The sequence below is a fragment of the Rattus norvegicus genome, chromosome 2, assembly GCF_021556685.1.
Source record: "Rattus norvegicus strain SHRSP/BbbUtx chromosome 2, alternate assembly SHRSP_T2T, whole genome shotgun sequence".
Lineage (NCBI taxonomy): Eukaryota > Metazoa > Chordata > Mammalia > Rodentia > Muridae > Rattus > Rattus norvegicus.
In genome coordinates this window covers 171,574,995-171,594,015 of record NC_141535.1, presented here as the reverse complement: position 1 = coordinate 171,594,015, position 19,021 = coordinate 171,574,995, and the positions used below count along the sequence as shown (strand labels likewise).

Genomic DNA, 19,021 nt, shown 5'->3' with positions numbered 1-19,021 from the left:
AATTATGAAAACTCCTTCTGAAAGCCAGTTTCATCTCTAGTGAACCAGAAGTCTTGGCTGAGATACATACCTGTAACAACACTTATTTAGACATTAGCTGGCGGTGACAGCTGGATGTACCGATGCCACTGAATTAGACATGTAAAGTCATGAGAATGACTTTTTAAGTGTCAAATTAATCGTTGGAAATGTCATTTTCTGCTCAGTCCTTAAACTGTCAGGGGGTGACTGTGTAGCTCCGTGGTAGAACATAGCCTGAGCATGCGGGTTGAATGCCCAGCTCTAAAGTAGATAAAGACAGAACTAGATGATGAGCAGTTGAGGAGAGATGTCTGGCTGGCATGCATAAGGGCCTGGGTTCAATCCCCGGCACCACAGATTAAATTAACAAACCTTGGACTGTTACTATTTCATAAACATATTTGTCCTGTATTAAATTTTACTGGATTTTTGCTTGTTCTTTTTGAGACAGAGTTTCTTTGTGGAGGACTGGCTGTTCTAGACTCCATTTAGTAGACCAGGCTGGCCTCGAACTCACAGAGAACCGCCTGCCTCTGCCTCCTGAGTGCTGGGATTAAAGGTGTGTGCCACCACTCCCGGCCCGGTGGCCTGTGAATATTAAAAGAGGAAAACTCTCATGATTCACAAACTTTGGTAGCAAAGAGAAGATATTACATGCATTTCTAACAGCCAGAACTTTGGCATTTCATCTACAAACTGAAGACATGTTTTCTTTTTAAAACCTTTTTTAGCTATATGTATGAGTGTATGTATGTATGTACATGAGTGTGTGTGTGTGTGTGTGTGTGTGTGTGTGTGTGTGTGTGTGTGTATACTTGGGTGAGGATGCTTTTGGAGGCCCAAGTGTCAGATCCCCTGGAGCTGGAGTTACAGGTAGTTTCAAGCTATTTGGCATGAGTACTGAGTCCTTGCAAGAAGAGTGTTCACTTTTAGCCACTGAGCCATCACTATAGACCCCCTTCCCCCACATGTTGTTAAGTCAAATATATTGTTTGTGCAGATAAAGAGGAGCTGTGCATATGAGCAGCTACCATTAGAAATAGTTAAATACATTCCTGTTTAGCTCATTTTTCTCACACAAGCCCACGGAAAAGGTGTTCTCTGATTTCATAGATGAAAAATGCTGAAATTGAAGTGACGACATCCACCCTGGTCTGATTGCAGCTCAGGGAAGTGGCAGAGCTGGGCTCTAAGGGGGAAATGTTTCTAGACTCCATTCTTGCTCCCCAGGAAGTCCTGCCAGTTGTGTGTACAATGGTTCCTGATATCTGAATTAATGATGTCAGATGGTTCACTTCTGTATAACCCAATGCTGCGGGATCCACTAGTGTCTACAAGTTGAGGCTCTAACAGCGACGACATAAATGGAAAATTAGAGCCAGAAGTCATGACAAAAGCTCCCTTTCATACACCAGGCCACCGTATTAATGCCTTCCATGGGTTTCCCTTCACTTCCTTATTCACCTGGCTCCTCGTGAAAGAAATAGTTACTTTGATTCTGTCTTGAATTGGGTTAGTAATAACCAGTATAAAGACCAAACCAAACATCTGTAGGTCCATAAAAATACAAACCTTCAAGATAAGTGAGTTGTACCAGTAAGGGCTAGATGTGTGGTGAACTTGATAGGGACAGTGTTTCCTTGTACATCTCCTTTGATAAAAGTGTCATGGGAGCAGAAAGGGTATGTGACAAGTTTCCAGCCTCTGAAGACTAGCTAAATCCAAGATGACAGCGTCTGAAGGGGTGATAGGAATCGTTGAATGTACTGTAATTTTGCAGAGGAGAAAATGGAAGTCTAGTGCAGTGATGTAACTTGTCTGGCACACTTTCCTTTAGCTGGGGGAAGCACATCACCCTGTGGAACAGGGGCATGGTGACCCTGGCTCCAGGAAAGCAAACTGGGTCATTCCTGCCTTCTTTAAGTGCCCTATCCGCCCCCTTCAACATGGAAGATGCCTTTTGACCCAGTGATTGGCAAAAACATGTCCAGACTGGGAAAAGGCAGGGTCACTAAGCACCTAAGGCTTCGACAATTTGGGCAGTTTCCCCGAGGGCTGGTATACATCGTCCAAGAAAGCCAGGAAGCTCTTGGGGAACAAGCAGTTTATTCATGAAGGGAACACTCCGGATCCTATAGCCGGCTTCACTGATTGATGGGAGATTTCCAAATGGTTTTACTGCTGGTTCTTTGGCAGTTTTTCCCAGTAGCAAAATGTGGTTTGGATTTAGAAAGATAGGCGTGCATCACAGTGCTCTTGGAGATGTCCTCTTGACCCAAATATCTCAGCATTGTGGGCCAGCCGACCCTGGCCTCTGAAGGAAAAGCCGGCGTGAGGGCGTTTGCCAGCGCTAACTGTAAACTTGCTCCACCCTCACAGGTCTGGAAGCTGACATGCAGTACGACTGCCTTCTCTTCTGGCAGCAGACGTCCGAGCCAAGAAGTACCACTGGAGTTTGATGTTTGTGTCTGCTTCTCCGAGGCTAAGGAATTAGCTCCTTAGAAGGCAACAGTACTATGCATGTCATGAACTGTGTCTCCCTGGCCGGCGACAAAGAAAATGGAACTCTTGCCACAGCAGCTGCATTCATGACTGGGCAGACGTCACCCTCTGCTTCTCCTGCACCTCCTCCTCCACCGCCTCCACCTCCACCTTGTCCACATTCGGGGGAGGGCTTTCCCCCCTCGCCCCCTCCCCCTCTGCCACCTCCACTGCCTGGGGGACCTCCTGTGCCCCCTCCTCCTCCAGGACTGCCCCCGGCTTCTTACCTGAATGGCTACAGCTCCCTGGGTAAGAAGAAACGAATGCGAAGCTTCTTCTGGAAAACCATTCCAGAGGAGCAAGTCCGAGGCAAGACCAACATCTGGACCTTAGCAGCCAAGCAGCAGCATCACTACCAGATCGACAAGAAGACCATCGAGGAGCTTTTTGGGCAGCAAGAAGACACCTCCAAGGCTTCTCTCCCCAAGAGAGGAGGAGCTTTGAATTCGTCCTTCAGAGATGCCCGGGAAGAGGTAAGATGAGTACAAGGGTGAGAGGATGGGAGCGGGCAGAGGAAGGCCTGCGGTCGTGCAGCTCCGTGTTGGAGTTGTGTGTTTCAGATCACTTGGTAAGCCTCACTGGGGAATGAGAGCTCCCGAGCCAGATGTGTTCCGGAAGCCATAGAAAGGGGCTGCGGCCTGAGCTGGGGCTGAGCAGCAAAAGTGGAGGGAGCGTGCGTGCAGGATCCTCCCAGGCATCCCCATGGACTATGACCTCATACAGAGAACACAGAAGTCGGGGCTGCTGAAGTTGGCTCTGGCCTCCCAGCACCACCCTGTTGCTAGTGAATCTGCTGTCATTTTCTCGGGGAGAGAAGTTCAGCCAGACCTAGGTTTTCCCCTGGGACAGGAGGCTGAGCTCCAGAACCCAGCTGTCTGGGATGAGCTGCAGCCACCTGGGATCAAATGCCTTCTGTTAAGGGACATAGGCACCAGGCCGCGCCATGGGACTCCTTCCCCGCTGGTGTGCCCTAGGCGTGCCCCCATGTCTCAGATCCCCGAATTAAGTCACCACTTTTGTGGAGATGGGTTTCTAAAGAGCCGGATCACCGAGCTATCTTTTCAGACAGATTTTTGTTTGAAGCATGTTTCCAGTTAATACTAAATGTGTTACTTTGAAGGAGGAAACAGTTGTTAAATTACCAAAACACATAAACAACTTACTGTGAATCCTGTGTTTTTTAATCTGTTATAAAGGAGCGGAGAAAATAGGTCATTGCTGGGGCTGCCTAGATAAGAAAGTGGGCGGGACCCAGGGTGAAGTATTCGCTCCATGCATTATTGAATTCTCAAGCCAACAGAATTGACCTCTTTTCCTGCCTTAGGAACATGCTAACTCCTCCTGCAAGGCGCCCTGAGGGCCCTTTAAGCTGTTTGTATGATCCCTCCTGAAGTTGCTAAGAGCATTCTTAAGACATGCAGGGAACACAGGGCCCACAGTTGTGACAAATGAACTGTGAAGTGAAAGGGAAAAGGGAGTCATTTGGAGAAGTTGCCACATCTTCAAGTACGGGTCACAGGCTTTTCTGTCTGTCCCTTCATTTGGTCAGATGCCCTTTCCGTACTGGAAGAGACTCAGTCATTTCCTTAGTGCCCTGACCTTGGCCCAGCTCCCAACAGAGGCATCTGCTTGAGCAGTGTCTCACCCTTGTCTCCTGGTTCTCCCTGCTAGGATGATTGGACAGGTGTGTGTATGCAGACTTGGGGCACATGTCCCAGAGAAACACCTAGAACAGAAGGGGTTCTGCTTACTGTGCCCCTGGGGAGGCAGCCCTGAGCTGAGGGAAGTAGCTATCTCTAGGAGTTGGAAAAATTTCAAGGCATTAAGGACCACTTAGTGCATTACAGCTGAAGTCTGAAGAGCAGGCTGGGGTCCCGAGAGAACGAGGCAGGCAGGCAGGCCTGGCGAGGTGTTCTCAGTCATGACAGAAACAGAGTGATCCCTATGTGGGCCAGATCCAAAGTTCAGGACCGAGTTGTCTCTCGGTCTAACTTCTTCCGTTTCTGCAGTCTACATCATAGACCTTTATATTTTTTCCTTAACTTCCTTTTTTAAAAGATATTTTTAAATAATATGTGTGTTCGTTTGGGTTCAGAAGTACTCACATGCTACAGTGTGTGTGGGTGGAGGTCAGAAGACCTCTCTGTTGGTTTTTGCCTTTTATCTTCTTTGAGACAGCGTCTCTCTTGTTTACCACAACCTTTACCCGAACCTAACGGCAGGCCAGCTGGCCCACGAGCTTCCAGAGATTTCCCTGTCTCTGCTTCCCACCTTCACACAGGAGTGCTGGGATTGGAAGTCTGTGCTGCTGCAGTGCGGTTTTCTGTAGGAGTTCTGAGGATGACCAGGTCGTCATGCTTGTTTGGCAAACATTTTACCCACTGAACTATCTCCTTAGCTCTAAAGAATTAGTTTTAATTTGGTAAAAGATGTATTCATTTGATTTTTGTGTGTATGAGGGCTTCGCTTGCATGTGTGTCTGTGTACCACGTTTAGGCAGTGCCCTTAGAAGAAGGCATTGGGAGAAACTGGAGTTGTAGATGGTGAGCAGCACGCATCCTTAACCACTGAGCTATCTCTTTAGCCCACACTGTTATTGTTGTGTAGATGCTGAGAATGGAGTCCAGGGCGTTGCCTACAGGAGGCAAGTGCTGTAATACTGAGTGAACCCCCAGCCCTAAACATATGTACTTCAATGTGCACTACACATAAGACGTTCTACCTGAACGGTTTCTAGTGCATCCGTACGGAGGTACAGAGAACACCATTCATCTCCAGAACCCTTCCCCCGGGCAAACCTGAGCTGCACGCCCATCAAACAAGGACTTCCCATCCCCCTCCTCCCTTTGGCCCTTGGCAGCTCCATTTTTCTTTCTGTCTCTGTGAAGTTTATTACTCCGGGTACCACATTTGTCTTTTCACGGCTGATTTATTCCTCTTAACCTGATGTCCTCAAGGTTCATCCAAGCTCAAGCATGTGTCAGAGACAAATCCCCACAATATTCCTCTGTGTGCGTATACCACGTTTTGCTATAAATCCCTCCGTCCTGCTTTTACTGTTTACGAAAGATGCTGCTGTGGGCATGGGACACAGATAGTACTTTTGACACATGTGTGTCTGACTCCAAGAGATAGCGTGTTAAAAAGTTAACATGGCCGAGCGCCAAGAGATGACCCAGCCTGTCAGCTCTTCTCTAAGCAGGAATAAGGAGTTAGATTGGTCCTCTGAAGTTCATGCTAGTTGACACTGCCACCTAAGAGATTATTGGGGGATATTTTTTATTTTCTACATTACATTCAGCATGACTGGAAGTTTTAGGAGTGCCTTTCTTGTGGAAATAGCCTGGTGTGTGCCATTTTCTTCCCTCAGTGTAACAACTCCCACAGAAGCTGTAGTTCAGCAGAGCTACACTCTGACAAAGATCAGTCATAAATCTTCCAGCTCACCCTGCAGTGAGTGGAGTCCGGGGTCAAAAGCAATAGTCCTCACCCTCTGTCCAGGTGCCCTGGAGAACATGTGAACAGTATGTTCCTCAGAGGGCCTGCTCCTGAACAGACAACAGGTCATAATTCTGGAGGTTCAGACATGCAGAGGAACAGGTTGGGTCCCTTGTCATATGATAACCTCTCATAGAAATGGCCCGATTCTATATGATTGGCCTTTTATTTTAAAGGGCTTATACAGTGTTTCTAGAGAGTTCCATTGTGCTCCAGAGGTAGAATTTGCTGGAGGGTAGGGAAGATGTTAGTTTCGGAATGCCAGGCACAGACAGAGCAGCACTCAAAATAGTAAATTGGGGGAAGGAGGTTATGAAACGCTACCATGGTTGTATTCTTGTTACTGAAAATTAATTTGGGAGATCACAGCTGTGATGGTGTCATAGTAATTAAGCAGTAATAAAGCAATTGGAGATATACTGATATGGGCTGGGCTCCTAATAAAAGGTTCAGCTCAGACTTCCTTTCACAGTCCACTGATGCCAGGCACGAGACGTTGTCAAGCTCTTGCCCATCCACTGCAGATGTTCCCAACACTGGTGTAGCTGTCTCTGTCTCCAAATACTGGTCTTAGTTGAATTTCCATCTCCCTTTATAATCTGAGCAATTCTTTTAAACATATTTTATATTTTTAATGTTTATTCATTTATCGTATGTGTTTGCCTGTCTATATGTGCACCACAACCATCCACTCGGAGGCCAGAAGAGGGATTCAGACCCCTGGAACCCAGTTACAGGTGTTTGTGAGCTGCCATGTGGGTGCTGGAGACTGAACCTGGGTGCTCTGCTAGAGCAGTGAGGCCCTTAACGACTGAGCCTTCTCCGTATAACCCTCGCATGACTCTTCAGGATAACAATATGGTTTATGGCTTATCAAGATGGTGAACTCTAAAGAAATGAGAGGAGAAGCAAACAGAATGGACCTAGGGCACAGGATCCATCTTCCTAGGTGAGGACAGATCAGAATGGGGACTCGCCAGCTGTCATTCACCGTGGTGACTGTGAGACACTGAGTGAATATTGACACAGTATACATGGTAACCAGAAGAGGATGGGAGTGAGAGGAAGAGGGAAGAGGAGGAGTTAGGAGCAGGGAGGGAGGCTACAAGAATGATGGATGGCTCTTTCTTAGCCCTATGCGACGCTGCTTCATCCTCCCACACCCTCATTTGGAAACCAGTCATTCTGTAATCATGATTACATTCCCATTATATCCTGAGACTCTGGGACGTGCTCACAAGCCAGTACTGTAGAACTAGAGAGTGTGTGGATTAAAACAATGTATATTCTTCAGGTTTCCTTCTTTCTTTCTTTTTTCTCCCTCATAAAGTAAGGGGTTCCGGTAGATAGTCAGCCAAAGCTATAACGACGGAAAACCGTCAGACACCAAAGTGGCATGAGGCCTGCACTGAAAAGCTGGAGATTTAAAATTGTTTATGCTTTTCAAGTTTTAAATGGGGTGAAAAGAGCCGCTGGTTCAGGTGACCCACATATGTAAGGAGGCCCCCTTTGACACAGCGAAGTGAAAGGGGTTTATAGGATTGAGATTTGGCTCAACAGTAGAGAGCTTACTTAGCAACACTAAGGCCAGCATTCAACACCAGCACCAGGAAGTCAAAACCCCAAACCACAAAACCCAAAACACACCAGCAAGGAAACATAGTCAATTAAAGGTTTATTCCTTCCACCTTGAAAACATGCTAAATGAAGTAAGTCCACCATGCAGGGGGAATCCTAACTCTGCCTATAAGAGGGACCTAAAGGCCTGGAGAGATAGGTTAGTCAATAAAGCGCTTGCCTCAAAAGCACGAGGACCTGGGTTCAATCCCCAGGACCCACATGAAGATGCAGAGTGTGGTGGCACATGCTTGTAGTCCTAACAATGGGGAGGCGGAGACAGTTGGATCCCTGGACTCATGGGCTTGTTAGTCTAGCCCAACTGGTGACTTCTAGGCCAGTGACAGATTGTGTCTCAAAGGAGGTGAACGGTGTTCTTACAGATGACTCAGACAGTCGTTTTCAGGTCTACACATGTGCATACCAGTGCACATAGACACACACACAGACTACACACACACACACACACACACACACACACACACTCACACACACATTCACACACACGCACAGCTTAAAAAGTAGAAAAAGAGGATGGAAATCTCACGGAGATAGAAAGTACCAGCCAGGGCCATTGGCTAGGGTGGGGCATAGTAACTACGGTTTAATGGATTCAGGACTTCGGTCTTGCAAGTGTCAACACTTTGGAGCTGGATGGCATCATGGTGTCATGTGGATACACATAATGCCACCAAGCTGTACACCCAAAATTGGTCCCAATAGCTTCTCCGTACAGTTGAAACAAGTTTCTCCTTCTGTGAAGGATACGGGAGGCAAGCTTTGTATCAGACGGATGCTGAGGAAGATGGTGTAAGAACTGGGCTGGTGGGTTAGCACAGTAGTCGGGCTCTTGCCTTGAATGGTGTGCCAGACCCTGCACTCTTCCCCTATAGAGAGAATGGGGATAAGGGGAGACCTAGTACAGGTGGCACGGAGCTGGTCGAGGCTGGGCTGACACATCCTGGATTTGGTACTTTGTCTTCTCTGACTTAGCTTTTACAGCCCTGGGACTTTAATCAAGTGCCACTGTGTGTGTGCGGTTCCAGCACAGCACGGGCCAGTCCTAAAGGGCTTTGCACCCAAGACACTGGCTCTGCGGCAGCCAGAGTTTGGGAAGTGAGATAAGCTCCTTACATGGGCAGCGATAACCCTCTTGAAGGGCTTTAACAAATGCCTTTATAGCTGTTCTGAGAATCCCGTTTGATAAGACAGCAGAGTCAGTCACCAGGTAGAGTTGAGGGTGCCAGAGAGCAGGTGCCGTCCTGAAATGCTATCTTTCCTCTCTTGTTCCTTGTTTGGGTGAAGTGCTGGCCTTTTGTTTTCTTGGTAAGCTGATCAGTCATGACCAGCCCAGGCCTTTCTAGGGACTGGCTGACTGTGACCAATCTCAGAAACAGCTTGGGCTGTGGGGACATCTCTTGCAAGCCAGAGCTGCCCTTGACTTTGAGCATGTTGACTACCCCTTGGGGGGAGGGGTTGGGCTCCTGGAGGCTGGTCTATCTGGTGAGAACATGATGTCACCTGGTACCCCACACTAAGGACACCAGGGATGCCCCTCCCCTTGGCCAGACTGTGATTGGATGCTTTCCACAGACCTGTCCCGGATTCTGGAGAGACCTCCCCACCTTGGTGTGGGAGGAGGCTACATTTACTGAATCCATGGGAGACCCACCAGTATTAAACTCACAGGAACCAGAGGGGAAAAGAATCAGGGAACCAGGCTAACACTCTGTGCCAACACAGCTTTGGGGGAAGCCACAAGATGACACTTCTGAGGTGCAGTTTCCTTATCTGTCAACTAAGGATAATAAGAGTAATTTCTCCCTTGCTTTCCAGCAGTGGTGGCTATGGACCCACGCCAAGTATTCAGAGCCCCGCAGGGTGGAAGGGTGAACAGGGTGGAGTTGGAGGTGGGGGTGGGGCGGGGGAAGGATGCTGCAGTCCAGTCCAGGGTTAAACACAGCAAGGGGTGGCAATTAAATGAGAGATTTCTACAACAGTCTCGTTTCCATTCCAGGTAGACATGGACACAACTGTATCAGTGTGCGTGTTCCTACTTGCAGCCTTTTAATTTACACGTTTTAATGAGCAGCTTTCTGTCTTAATAAATTGAGGGCCCCCGCCCCCGTTCCAGTAGGAGTGTTTCTCCTTAGAGTGTTAAGTTTCACAGGCTCTATTTATTCCTCTCTCTTTCTCTTGCTTCACACTGAACTTGAACTGAGGTCCCTGGGTAGGATTCCTGTACAGAATCCTACCGTGCCCTCAGCCTGGAAACTGACTTTATAGCTGGCAGGTGATTGTGTTAACATCAAATAAACCCATAGGTTAGTAAATAGTGAGGTGGTTTAAGATTAGTCTTCAAAAGGAGACAACTACACCTTGTAAAAATTTAACCTTACAGCCAGGAAGTGACATTAACGGTCTCGTTGTTGTCTACAAAGTTGAATCGACCCAGAGATGGAGAATTTGGTCTGAAACCTGATTCCCTTTTGTTCTTGATGAGGCTTCCGTTGGTCTCTCCTCATCTAGCCTCCCTTTACCGAAAGACAGACAGAAAAGAAGGGAGTAGCTTTCAGTCATCTTCCGTTCCCCTATCCTGAATGCTCACTTCCAGAGGCAAAGATAACTTCTCGGCAAACCCCTAGAGGTTCTAATCTATATTTTAACACCATCTTCTTATTGTTTCTGAATATTTATAACTTGCTACAGCCCAGTCTGGGCTCTGATGGTACAATAGGATAGTTATATAGCATCCGTTAAATCAAGAGAGGCCTAATACTGCCAGGCCGGGTGGTGTGCACCTTTAGTCCGAGCAGGTGGGTCTCTGGGATTTTGTTAGTAGCCTGATCTACGCAGTAAAACCACTTATTATAAAGCACCTTCTCACCCAGAGACAGGAAAAAAGTGTAAGGGAAAATGTATGGATCTAAGACTTCTTGACAAAAGAAAAATGTTTTTAAAACCTTCTGAGCAAACAAAATGTAGAATCCTTTCTTTCTTTTTCCTTCTTTCTTTCTTTCTTTCTTTCTTTCTTTTTTTTTTTTTTTTTTTTTGAGACAGTCTCTGACTGGCCTTGAACTTCTGATAATCCTCCTGCCTCAACCTCGTGAGTGTTAAGATCACAGGTGACTACGATACTTTCTTACTTTCTCCTAATGGGTGAGTTATGTCTGTAAATCAGACCTGGGGCCCCAGCCCCAGCAGAGTCGTTGCCTTTTCTGCCACTTCAACTCTCACATGGTTCCTGCCATGCTAATATTTAGGCTTTAAGTATGGGCTGTATGTGAAAAAAATTTAAATCAAAATAAAACATTATCTATTTGAATGTATATACTGGTATAGTAAATCTATATCTTGTGTATTATTTTGGGACTGGAACCCAGGGCCTTGCACATAGTAGATAAGGGCTCTACCACTGAACTACCCAGCTCAAGAATGAATTTGGGGAAGGGGCAGTGTGGCTATGGTCACATAGACCAGGCTGTCCCTAACTCCCTGTGTAACTTAGGCTAGCCTTGAACTGCTTCTCTTCCCTCTGTCTTTTAAGGGCTAAGACGGCAGGTGTGTGCCTCCCTCTACACCCAGGTCTGTGTGTGTCTTTTTTACTGCTGGGGAAGGACAATAAAAATTTTCATAAAACTGTATTAGGAACCTGTGTTAATTACCATATCTACATATTAGAAATTGTCCCCTTGTGCATCAGAATTAGTCTTTGACAGGGTTTTTAACTTTGTTTCCTCAAGTTGCTTCATTTCATATTTATAGTTATTTTGTTATTTTGGGACAGGGTGTCTCTGTGTGGCCCTGGCTATAATATACTACAATTCACTATGTAGATCAGACGTGATCCGGAATTCACAGAGATCCATCTGCCTCTGCCTCCCAAGCACTGAGATTAAAGGTGTGTGCCACCCTGCCTGGACTGACTGTTTTTATTTAGATTCAAAACGTTGTATGCATCTGTTTTTTTCCAGATTGCCGTCTTGGATGCAAAGCGAAGTATGAACATTGGCATATTTCTTAAGCAGTTTAAAAAGTAAGATGTTCGCATGTCTGGGATTGTAACTATAGCCATGCTGTGAGGTGTGACTGAGCTGAAATTCAGATTGCAATCTTAGCTAGGGACATTCCATACTCCTCCACATCCTTCCTAGATGTGTGACTCTGTGGTCTAACAAGTGTCTGTCTTTGCTGTGAGCTCATAATCTTGAAATGAGGAAGAAAGGCCTTGCAGTGTCCACTGGAGCCCTGCATATCAAGAAAGTATGTGTGTGTATATGTGTATGTGTTTCTGTGTGTATGTGTATATGTATGTGTATGTGTGTGGCTGTGTGTGTATATGTATGTGTGTGTGTGTATATTTGTATATGTGTGCATGTGTGTATGTGTCTCTGTGTGGCTGTGTGTGTATATGTGTGTCTGTGTCTATGTGTGTATACGTATGTGTCTGTGTGTATGTGAGCATGTGTGTCTATGTGTATATATGTATGTGTATATATGTGTGTGTGTTAAATTTTTTGATGATTTCAGATACACTTATACAGGGTTTGGGGAATTTGATCCCTCAATACTCTTATCCCTGCTGCCCCTGCTAACAAGTCCAATTCTATTTTGATGTCTTTTTTTTTCACCTACGAATTTAATTTTTATGGTTGCTTACATGAGCTGAGGGGTCATGTACAGGAGCACAGGCAACTTATCAGTGGCTATACCACTGAAGAAATGGCACTGGCCCCAGGACCCATTCATTGTTCATTGTGCCTCAGGCCGGCGTGAGGCCTCGGGAGCCCCTCATCAGGGAAAGTTTTCACTCCTCCTCCCCTAAAGATCCCAGTAGCTGGTGCTGCTGTCTGCCTCCCCGGGATTCCTGGGGACTTTTTCTGGAGGAGGGAGCTTTAGGGTGGTTTTCAGTGGCACTGGTAGGTCCTCTGTACTGGGAAGGAGCAGGCAGAAGGGAGGGAGGGGGATGGCAGTGGGGGAGGGGGATGTGATTTAGTTTCCATGGGCGTGCATCCCTGTTGGCAAGGCAGGCAACCAATGCAATTCCATATCTTTTCAAGGTCTCCTCAGTCTATCGTAGAGGATATCCATCAAGGAAGGAGTGAGCATTACGGATCAGAGACGCTTCGAGAAATCCTTAAGCTTTTGCCAGAGTCGGAAGAGGTAAGGAACTTGGCACGCTGAGCTTTGGGTGTTTGGAGTGAGGTGCGAAGCTATATGTTCTACTGGGTGTCAGAGGCCCTGTGCAGAGGATACTGTCCTTCCTGGGGTCAGAAGGGTCTCATGTCAAAGTAAAAGGTGACAGTCTTACAGAAAGAGCCAGGCTTATAGACTCAGAGTCTCTGTTCACACAGAGCGGTGCAGTCACCAAGAAACTCCGGTAAGGTTCTGAACACCTGCGAACTTTAGCTTCCTCACCTGTAAAATGAAGACAATAGCCCTTACTTCATCGGTTCCCAAGATGACTAATCCCTGCTCATACAGACAGCACCATACTTGGCACACGGGGGCTCAGTAAATTACAGTTTTCTTTTCCATCAATTTAACATTTGACCTTTGCTTAGAGTGAACCCAGGTTATAGTAGCTACACCTTGGGGTACTTTATTTGTTTGTTCTTTTGGTTTTGTTTGTTTGTTTGTTTGTTTGTTTCAAGAAAAGAAAAGCAGTTTTGGATAAAGATACTATAAATGTCAGTGAGTATTAGCATAGGATGTTGGTGTAACTGACTAAAAGGGAGAAGTTGCTATGGTCACAGAAAGTACTATGCTAGGAAGGTATTAGTCTTGTTTAGACCAAATTAGTTAGTTAGTGGGTAATTAGGAGCCTCACAGGAGACAAGAGAATAGCAATTTAAAACGATGAAATATATTTCTTATTATTGTGTGTGTTGGGGTTGAGAGATTTGACACAGTGCTCCACTGGAGGTCAGAGGGCAGCTTTGTAACCCTCTAGGCTCAGACTCAGCCCGCACACACCTGACTTAAAGGCTAGAAAGGTCCTTTACTCACAGAGCCAAACCCCTGGGCCTCAGCACTAGACTGGGAATTGTTAAAGCCGTCCACAGTTGTGACAATACCAACCCTTATTTCTGAAGAAAGAGTCAAGAAGAAATTACCCATATCCACATGCTTATAATCACTGAAATAAAACAGCGCATAATTTTATATAAGATTTTTATTTCTGTAAATAAAAGTAAAAAGAGGCATTTTATAAGTGAGAGGTTGTGACGAAGCATGCTCCAGTGTCTGGTGGATCCCTTGTACTATAAGAAAACCAAATAAAGAGGGTAAGCCTCCCACAAATCCTCTTTTCCAAAAGTCCTGTGGACTCCTCACATGAACCCCTCATCCCAGACATCATTAAAGTTGACTTTAATGCCACTAATAACAGGAGGGGTAGAATTTTTCCTTTTATGTTGACTGGTATTAAGTTCACAGTGGATATTAGTGGGTAACTGGAGACTCTAGTTACATTCATATATGTCTGATAATGGAACTCTCTCTCCCCCAGATTTTGTTTACAAATGAAGTGTAATTTACTTAAACCCAGATTCATTAATGGCATTTATTTATGTAATTGAAAAGTCTTAAAGACCAGTGGTCCTTTCTCCTTTTTTTCTGTGTGAAGAATGGGGGTTTAAAGGATCTTTGCTAGGAAAGTAGGGTCTAATGAATCTGCATTTAAAAGAGATCATTTGCTTTGGGCTAGGGGTGTAGCTCAGGGTGCCCCCTAGCATGCAGCCCTGGATTTGAGAGGGTTTGACACTGTATTCCTGCATGACCTCTTTCCTGACTCCTCAGGGTTGTTCTGAGTGTTCAGCCCTGACTGAACTCATCAAATTTGACAGTGTGTGTGGAGGTGCCCACAAGGCTCCTCGTGGTAAACTGAGGCCTGAGGAAGGCTGCCAGCTTCATGCTGTGACTTGTGACGAGCTGGGAGGCACCATTTCCTTCTTAACCTGTATTTTTCATGTCCAGTTAAAGGATGATTAGAAAACACAGAGGGGTTGTTCCAAAGAGCAGATAACTGTCAAAACACCTCTAGTTTAAAGATTCTTTTTCTGTTGTTTGAGTTTTGTGGGATTTCACTGGAACAGAGACTGTACAAGGGTGGGGGTGGGGCAAGTGAGGAAGAAGCTCTTAAGAGCTAGCCTGGTCTCCCAGGTCCCCCAGATCCACTTAGTGAGCTAATTGTGAAGTAGTAGCCTGGGATGAGACCCCTGAGGTGCCTTTGTATCCCCTGACTGCAGGCCAGAGCATACACACACCTCTGTGCAGGGTCACCCTCAGTCTAATCATGTGACAGCCCTGTTTACATTACTGACTCTTGGCTGCAGCTCACCACACCCTCCACATTCAGCAGAAACACCCGCCTGGCCACCCCTAACAACCAGTGTCGGTGTTGTCCAAGGGGCTGCAGGGGAAACAGAAGCTGCCTTAAGAATGCTTTGTGGCCTGTGGTACTCTCTAGACTCTAAGAGCCCTAGTGGTCAATGATGGGGGTGAAAGGATACACTAAGGACACGGAGGAGCCTGGGCCAAGTGAGAGAGGTTTAAGAGCGTGGAGGAAATGCACGAACAAATGCTTAATTGTGCTGGAATGTAACACAGTTCTTAGTTTTAGCACAGGAAAGGACTAGACTCCTCTGAAGACCTCCTATGCCAGGCACTAGATGGGACAAAATGAAATTCGGTGTTGCTATATTTACAGCACTTACCTAGCGACTGACAGAAAGTCCCTCAGTCACCAAGATGATTACTCCATCTGCCTTTCACGAGAACATTAGGAGATTCTCCCTATTTGCAAGTTGCATCGGCTCTCACGGGTTAGATGGTGTCTCGGGATTGCTGGGTGATACCAGAGGGGTGGACTTGAACCCTAATTTCTTTGACCCTGAGCAGTTCTTTCTGTTGTCCTCTGCTACCTTTTCTCGGAGGAAGGAAGGGCAAAGGTTGTGAAAGCTGTGTGCCTCACACCACGTGGTCTGGCAGCCTTTCCTCACCTCTGCTATCACAGCCACTGGTGTGAGCAAGTGTCATCTGAGCCCTCCTGTAACCTTATCAGTATGCTGACAAATATGAGCGGAAACAGCCGTTCTCGCTCCTGCCCGTCTCCTCTAGCCTAAGCCAAGGTTAATTTGTCATCAGGAATTTCTCTGCTCTTCACCACTTATCTTTCATGTGGCCTGTTTGTTCATCTTTCTTCCAGTATGTAGTGAACCCATACAGAGGAAGGGTTGGGCCCCTGATAAAAGGTCGAGGTATGTTTTTGTCTACCAGTGATTCCCGTGCAGGGATGAGGACGAGGAGGGGCCGGGGTCACCGCCCAGTCACTGCTCCACTGACTCTCTCAGAGTCCTAGGAGCATAGCTGGAAGGTGCTGGGTGAGTTGCCTGTTCTGGTCTCCCACACTGAGGAAGAAACCTGGGGCTTCCTGAGTGCTGAAGCAGCCCTTTGTCTCTGAACACACCCACTTCCCTAGCTTTTTAGTTGCTTGGCCTCTGCCTCTTCTGTAGGTAGCATGTTTGTAGGAAGCCCGGCCTTTCTGAGGCTGTGAGAGTAGAATGGGCCTGGGGGAGGAGGCTGCCATTTGGCCTTGTGAGTCTTAAGAGCATGTTCTGGCTTTTATAACACACAACAGAGCACAACAGGGGTCATAATGAGAGGCCCTTGGCTCAGCCTGCAAAATTACGCCTAACAGTGTTTAAGGTATGATTTCTGATAATGACGAGAATGCATAATAATTACAGTTTGCTCACCTCTCCTCCTGCCTCTCCACCACTGGGAAGGCACCATAATCCCTCTTAATGAATACGAGGCTTCCTGGGAACTAACACGCAGAACACAGCATTTAAATTCTGTTTTCCATCTCCTTTCCTTTCAGATCTATAAACAGTTTTGGCCTTCTGCATAAGTGAAGGAGATTAATCTTTGCTCTGTCACAGTTCAGCACATGTTTAGTAGAAGTACTTAACGTTTACTCACAATGACCTGTTCTCCTGCTTCAGCCTGAAATGGGTGCTGTTTTCCTAAGCTTTGCACATATCGAGCAGAGGGTCTTCCAAAAGTTTCAGCCTCACTCTGCCCCTGCCCATATATAGTGAGCTGTTCATTTTGCTCTTTAGGAAGAATCAGAATCCTGCCTAGAGCTGTCTCGGCTCACAAGGCAGGCAGGCACTAGCTGGGGATGAGCTAAACCGGAAGTGTTCAGAGTCCATATGTGTAGCAAGGTTAAAAAGTGGTAAATTCACTTTGTGCCTGTCTGCAAGTGGGGCAGGTGCAGATTTATCCATGGCTGTTTTCTGCCCTAAACAGTGTCCATTGCTTCAAAGAACTTGCTTGAAATCATGTTGCCAATAATAATACAGAGAGTGGAAGAGCCTTGTGGAGAGTAATATGGCTGGGTGGGTCGCTCCATTACGACCCTGGGTTGAACAGCCAGCGCTAAGATTAAGGAGGACTGTAAATTGGTCAGTACTTCCTCTGAACAGTGTGCTGTAAGCATGGGCTGTGCCTGTCACCAATGGGACTAAGGTGCTGCTCACCATAAAGACACTTACGGGTGTCCTTACAAGTGATTTCGCTCTTAGCTCGGTCCCGTTTCTGTGTGGAGAAGGCAGGGCTTTTCTGTCTGATCAGTGTGAGAGCTTTGGATCTCTCTGCCTGCCAGTCCTTTTACTGTATCCCTCTTTACTACAGGAAGTGGATATGTGTGTGTGTCAAAAAGCATCATTTAGTCTTTTTTTTTTTAAATAACCTGTTCAAGGGGCTGGGGATTTAGCTCAGTGGTAGAGCGCTTGCCTAGGAAGCGCAAGGCCCTGGGTTCGGTCCCCAGCTCCGAAAAAAAAAGAAAAAAAATAACCTGTTCATAGCAGATATGTAAAAATAACTAAAATGAGTAGCTAATAGAAAGAAAAACCACTGGTGACATTGCCACTTAGTTTACAGAGACCCTCCAATTTTAGTATATGTGCTGCCGAAGCGAGCACTACAGAGACCCTCCAATCTCTGTAAACCTTTCATGTGCTTGCACACATCCGAATGTGGGTGAGTGTGTGTGTGTGTGTGTGTGTGTGTGTATAGGGGGTATAAACATCTTTTCTCCTTAATTTATGGAAATGTGATCTTCTAACTGTATTGACTCTATTTACCTTGTCTTTTCATAGACTTTTCTTTAGACTAAGTGCATTACTGGTACATTGATGAGGTTCTGTGTCATATGCGTAACAGCGTGTGCTGATCAAATCCAGCTGCCTTTGTCCATGTCCTCCCTTCCCTGGACGAGTTTACTAATTTCCATCCTATGGTCAAGACCTTTCTTAGCTTCTATTTAGGACAACCAGTATCCGCTGTGTGTCAGTCAGCAGCAGGCTTACTCCATTTACGGGAATGCTGTCCGGCTCCATCCTCTCTGTTATGACAAACTCTTCTCTAAAGACGAGTGATGCTCCACCAAGTATAACTGTGTGGCTTCTTTTTCTATTACCTGCTGGTCGGCATCGCTACATTATAGGCAGACATTGTGTGTGTGTGTGTGTGTGTGTGTGTGTGTCTGTGTGTGTGTGTCTGTGTGTGCATGTGTGTGTCTGTGTGTCTGTGTGTGTGTCTGTGTGTCTGTGTGTGTCTGGGTGTCTGTCTGTGTGTGTCTGTGTGTGTGTATGTGTGTCTGGGTGTGTATTGTGTGTGTGTCTGGGTGTCTGTCTGTGTGTGTATGTATGTGTGTATGTGTGTGTGTCTGTGTGTCTGTGTGTGTATTGTGTGTGTGTCTGTATGTGTATTGTGTGTGTCTGTGTGTGTCTATGTGTGCGTGTGTTGTGTGTGTGTCTATCTGTGTGTGTGTCTGTGTGTGTGTGTGTCTGTGTGTGTGTGTGTCTGTGTGTGTGTGTCTGTGTGTGTGTGTGTCTGTGTGTCTGTGTGTGTGTGTGTTTTGTTAATCATTTATTTGTTATTTCTTTCTTTGCTTGGTTGTGAGCTCTCCAAGGATGGGAATTTTTTTCTTTTTTTAAATCTACACACAATTTTAATAATTTATATATTGAAGACTAGTATTTCTCAAAATTAGTAGTGAGGACATTTTGTAAAACCATATGGAAATTTTACTATTTAGAAACTTCCCAAAGCAATTAAAATAATTTTTTGACATTTTTCTTTTATTGGATATATATTTTTTTATTTACATTTCAAATGTTATTCTCTTTCCCAGTTTCCCCTCCAGAAACCCACTATCCCCCACTGCCTCTATGAGGGTGCTTCTCTACCCACCCACCCACCCCCTCCCACCTCCCTGCCCTGACATTCCCTACACTGGGGCATCAAGCCTTGACAAGACCAAGGGCCTCTCCTC

At 46.1% G+C, this 19,021-nt stretch overlaps 1 protein-coding gene and 1 long non-coding RNA gene across 3 annotated transcripts in view; one reads left to right on the top strand and one right to left on the bottom strand.

Moving 5' to 3' along the window:
- The window catches only part of Fhdc1 (FH2 domain containing 1), a 37,925-nt gene that overhangs the window by 3,273 nt on the left and 15,631 nt on the right, over nucleotides 1-19,021 (top strand). For both annotated transcript variants that reach the window (XM_087619544.1, NM_001106437.1), the window contains 3 exon segments: nucleotides 2,401-3,035; nucleotides 11,652-11,713; nucleotides 12,738-12,840. In XM_087619544.1, the coding sequence (XP_087475670.1) occupies nucleotides 2,538-3,035; nucleotides 11,652-11,713; nucleotides 12,738-12,840 (663 nt within the window). In that variant the 5' untranslated portion in view covers nucleotides 2,401-2,537.
- On the bottom strand, nucleotides 2,234-3,726 carry LOC147996322 (uncharacterized). The gene is made up of 2 exons (XR_015676000.1): nucleotides 2,790-3,726; nucleotides 2,234-2,561 (listed from the first exon to the last, which is right to left on the bottom strand). It is a non-coding gene; the product is annotated as an uncharacterized LOC147996322 (long non-coding RNA).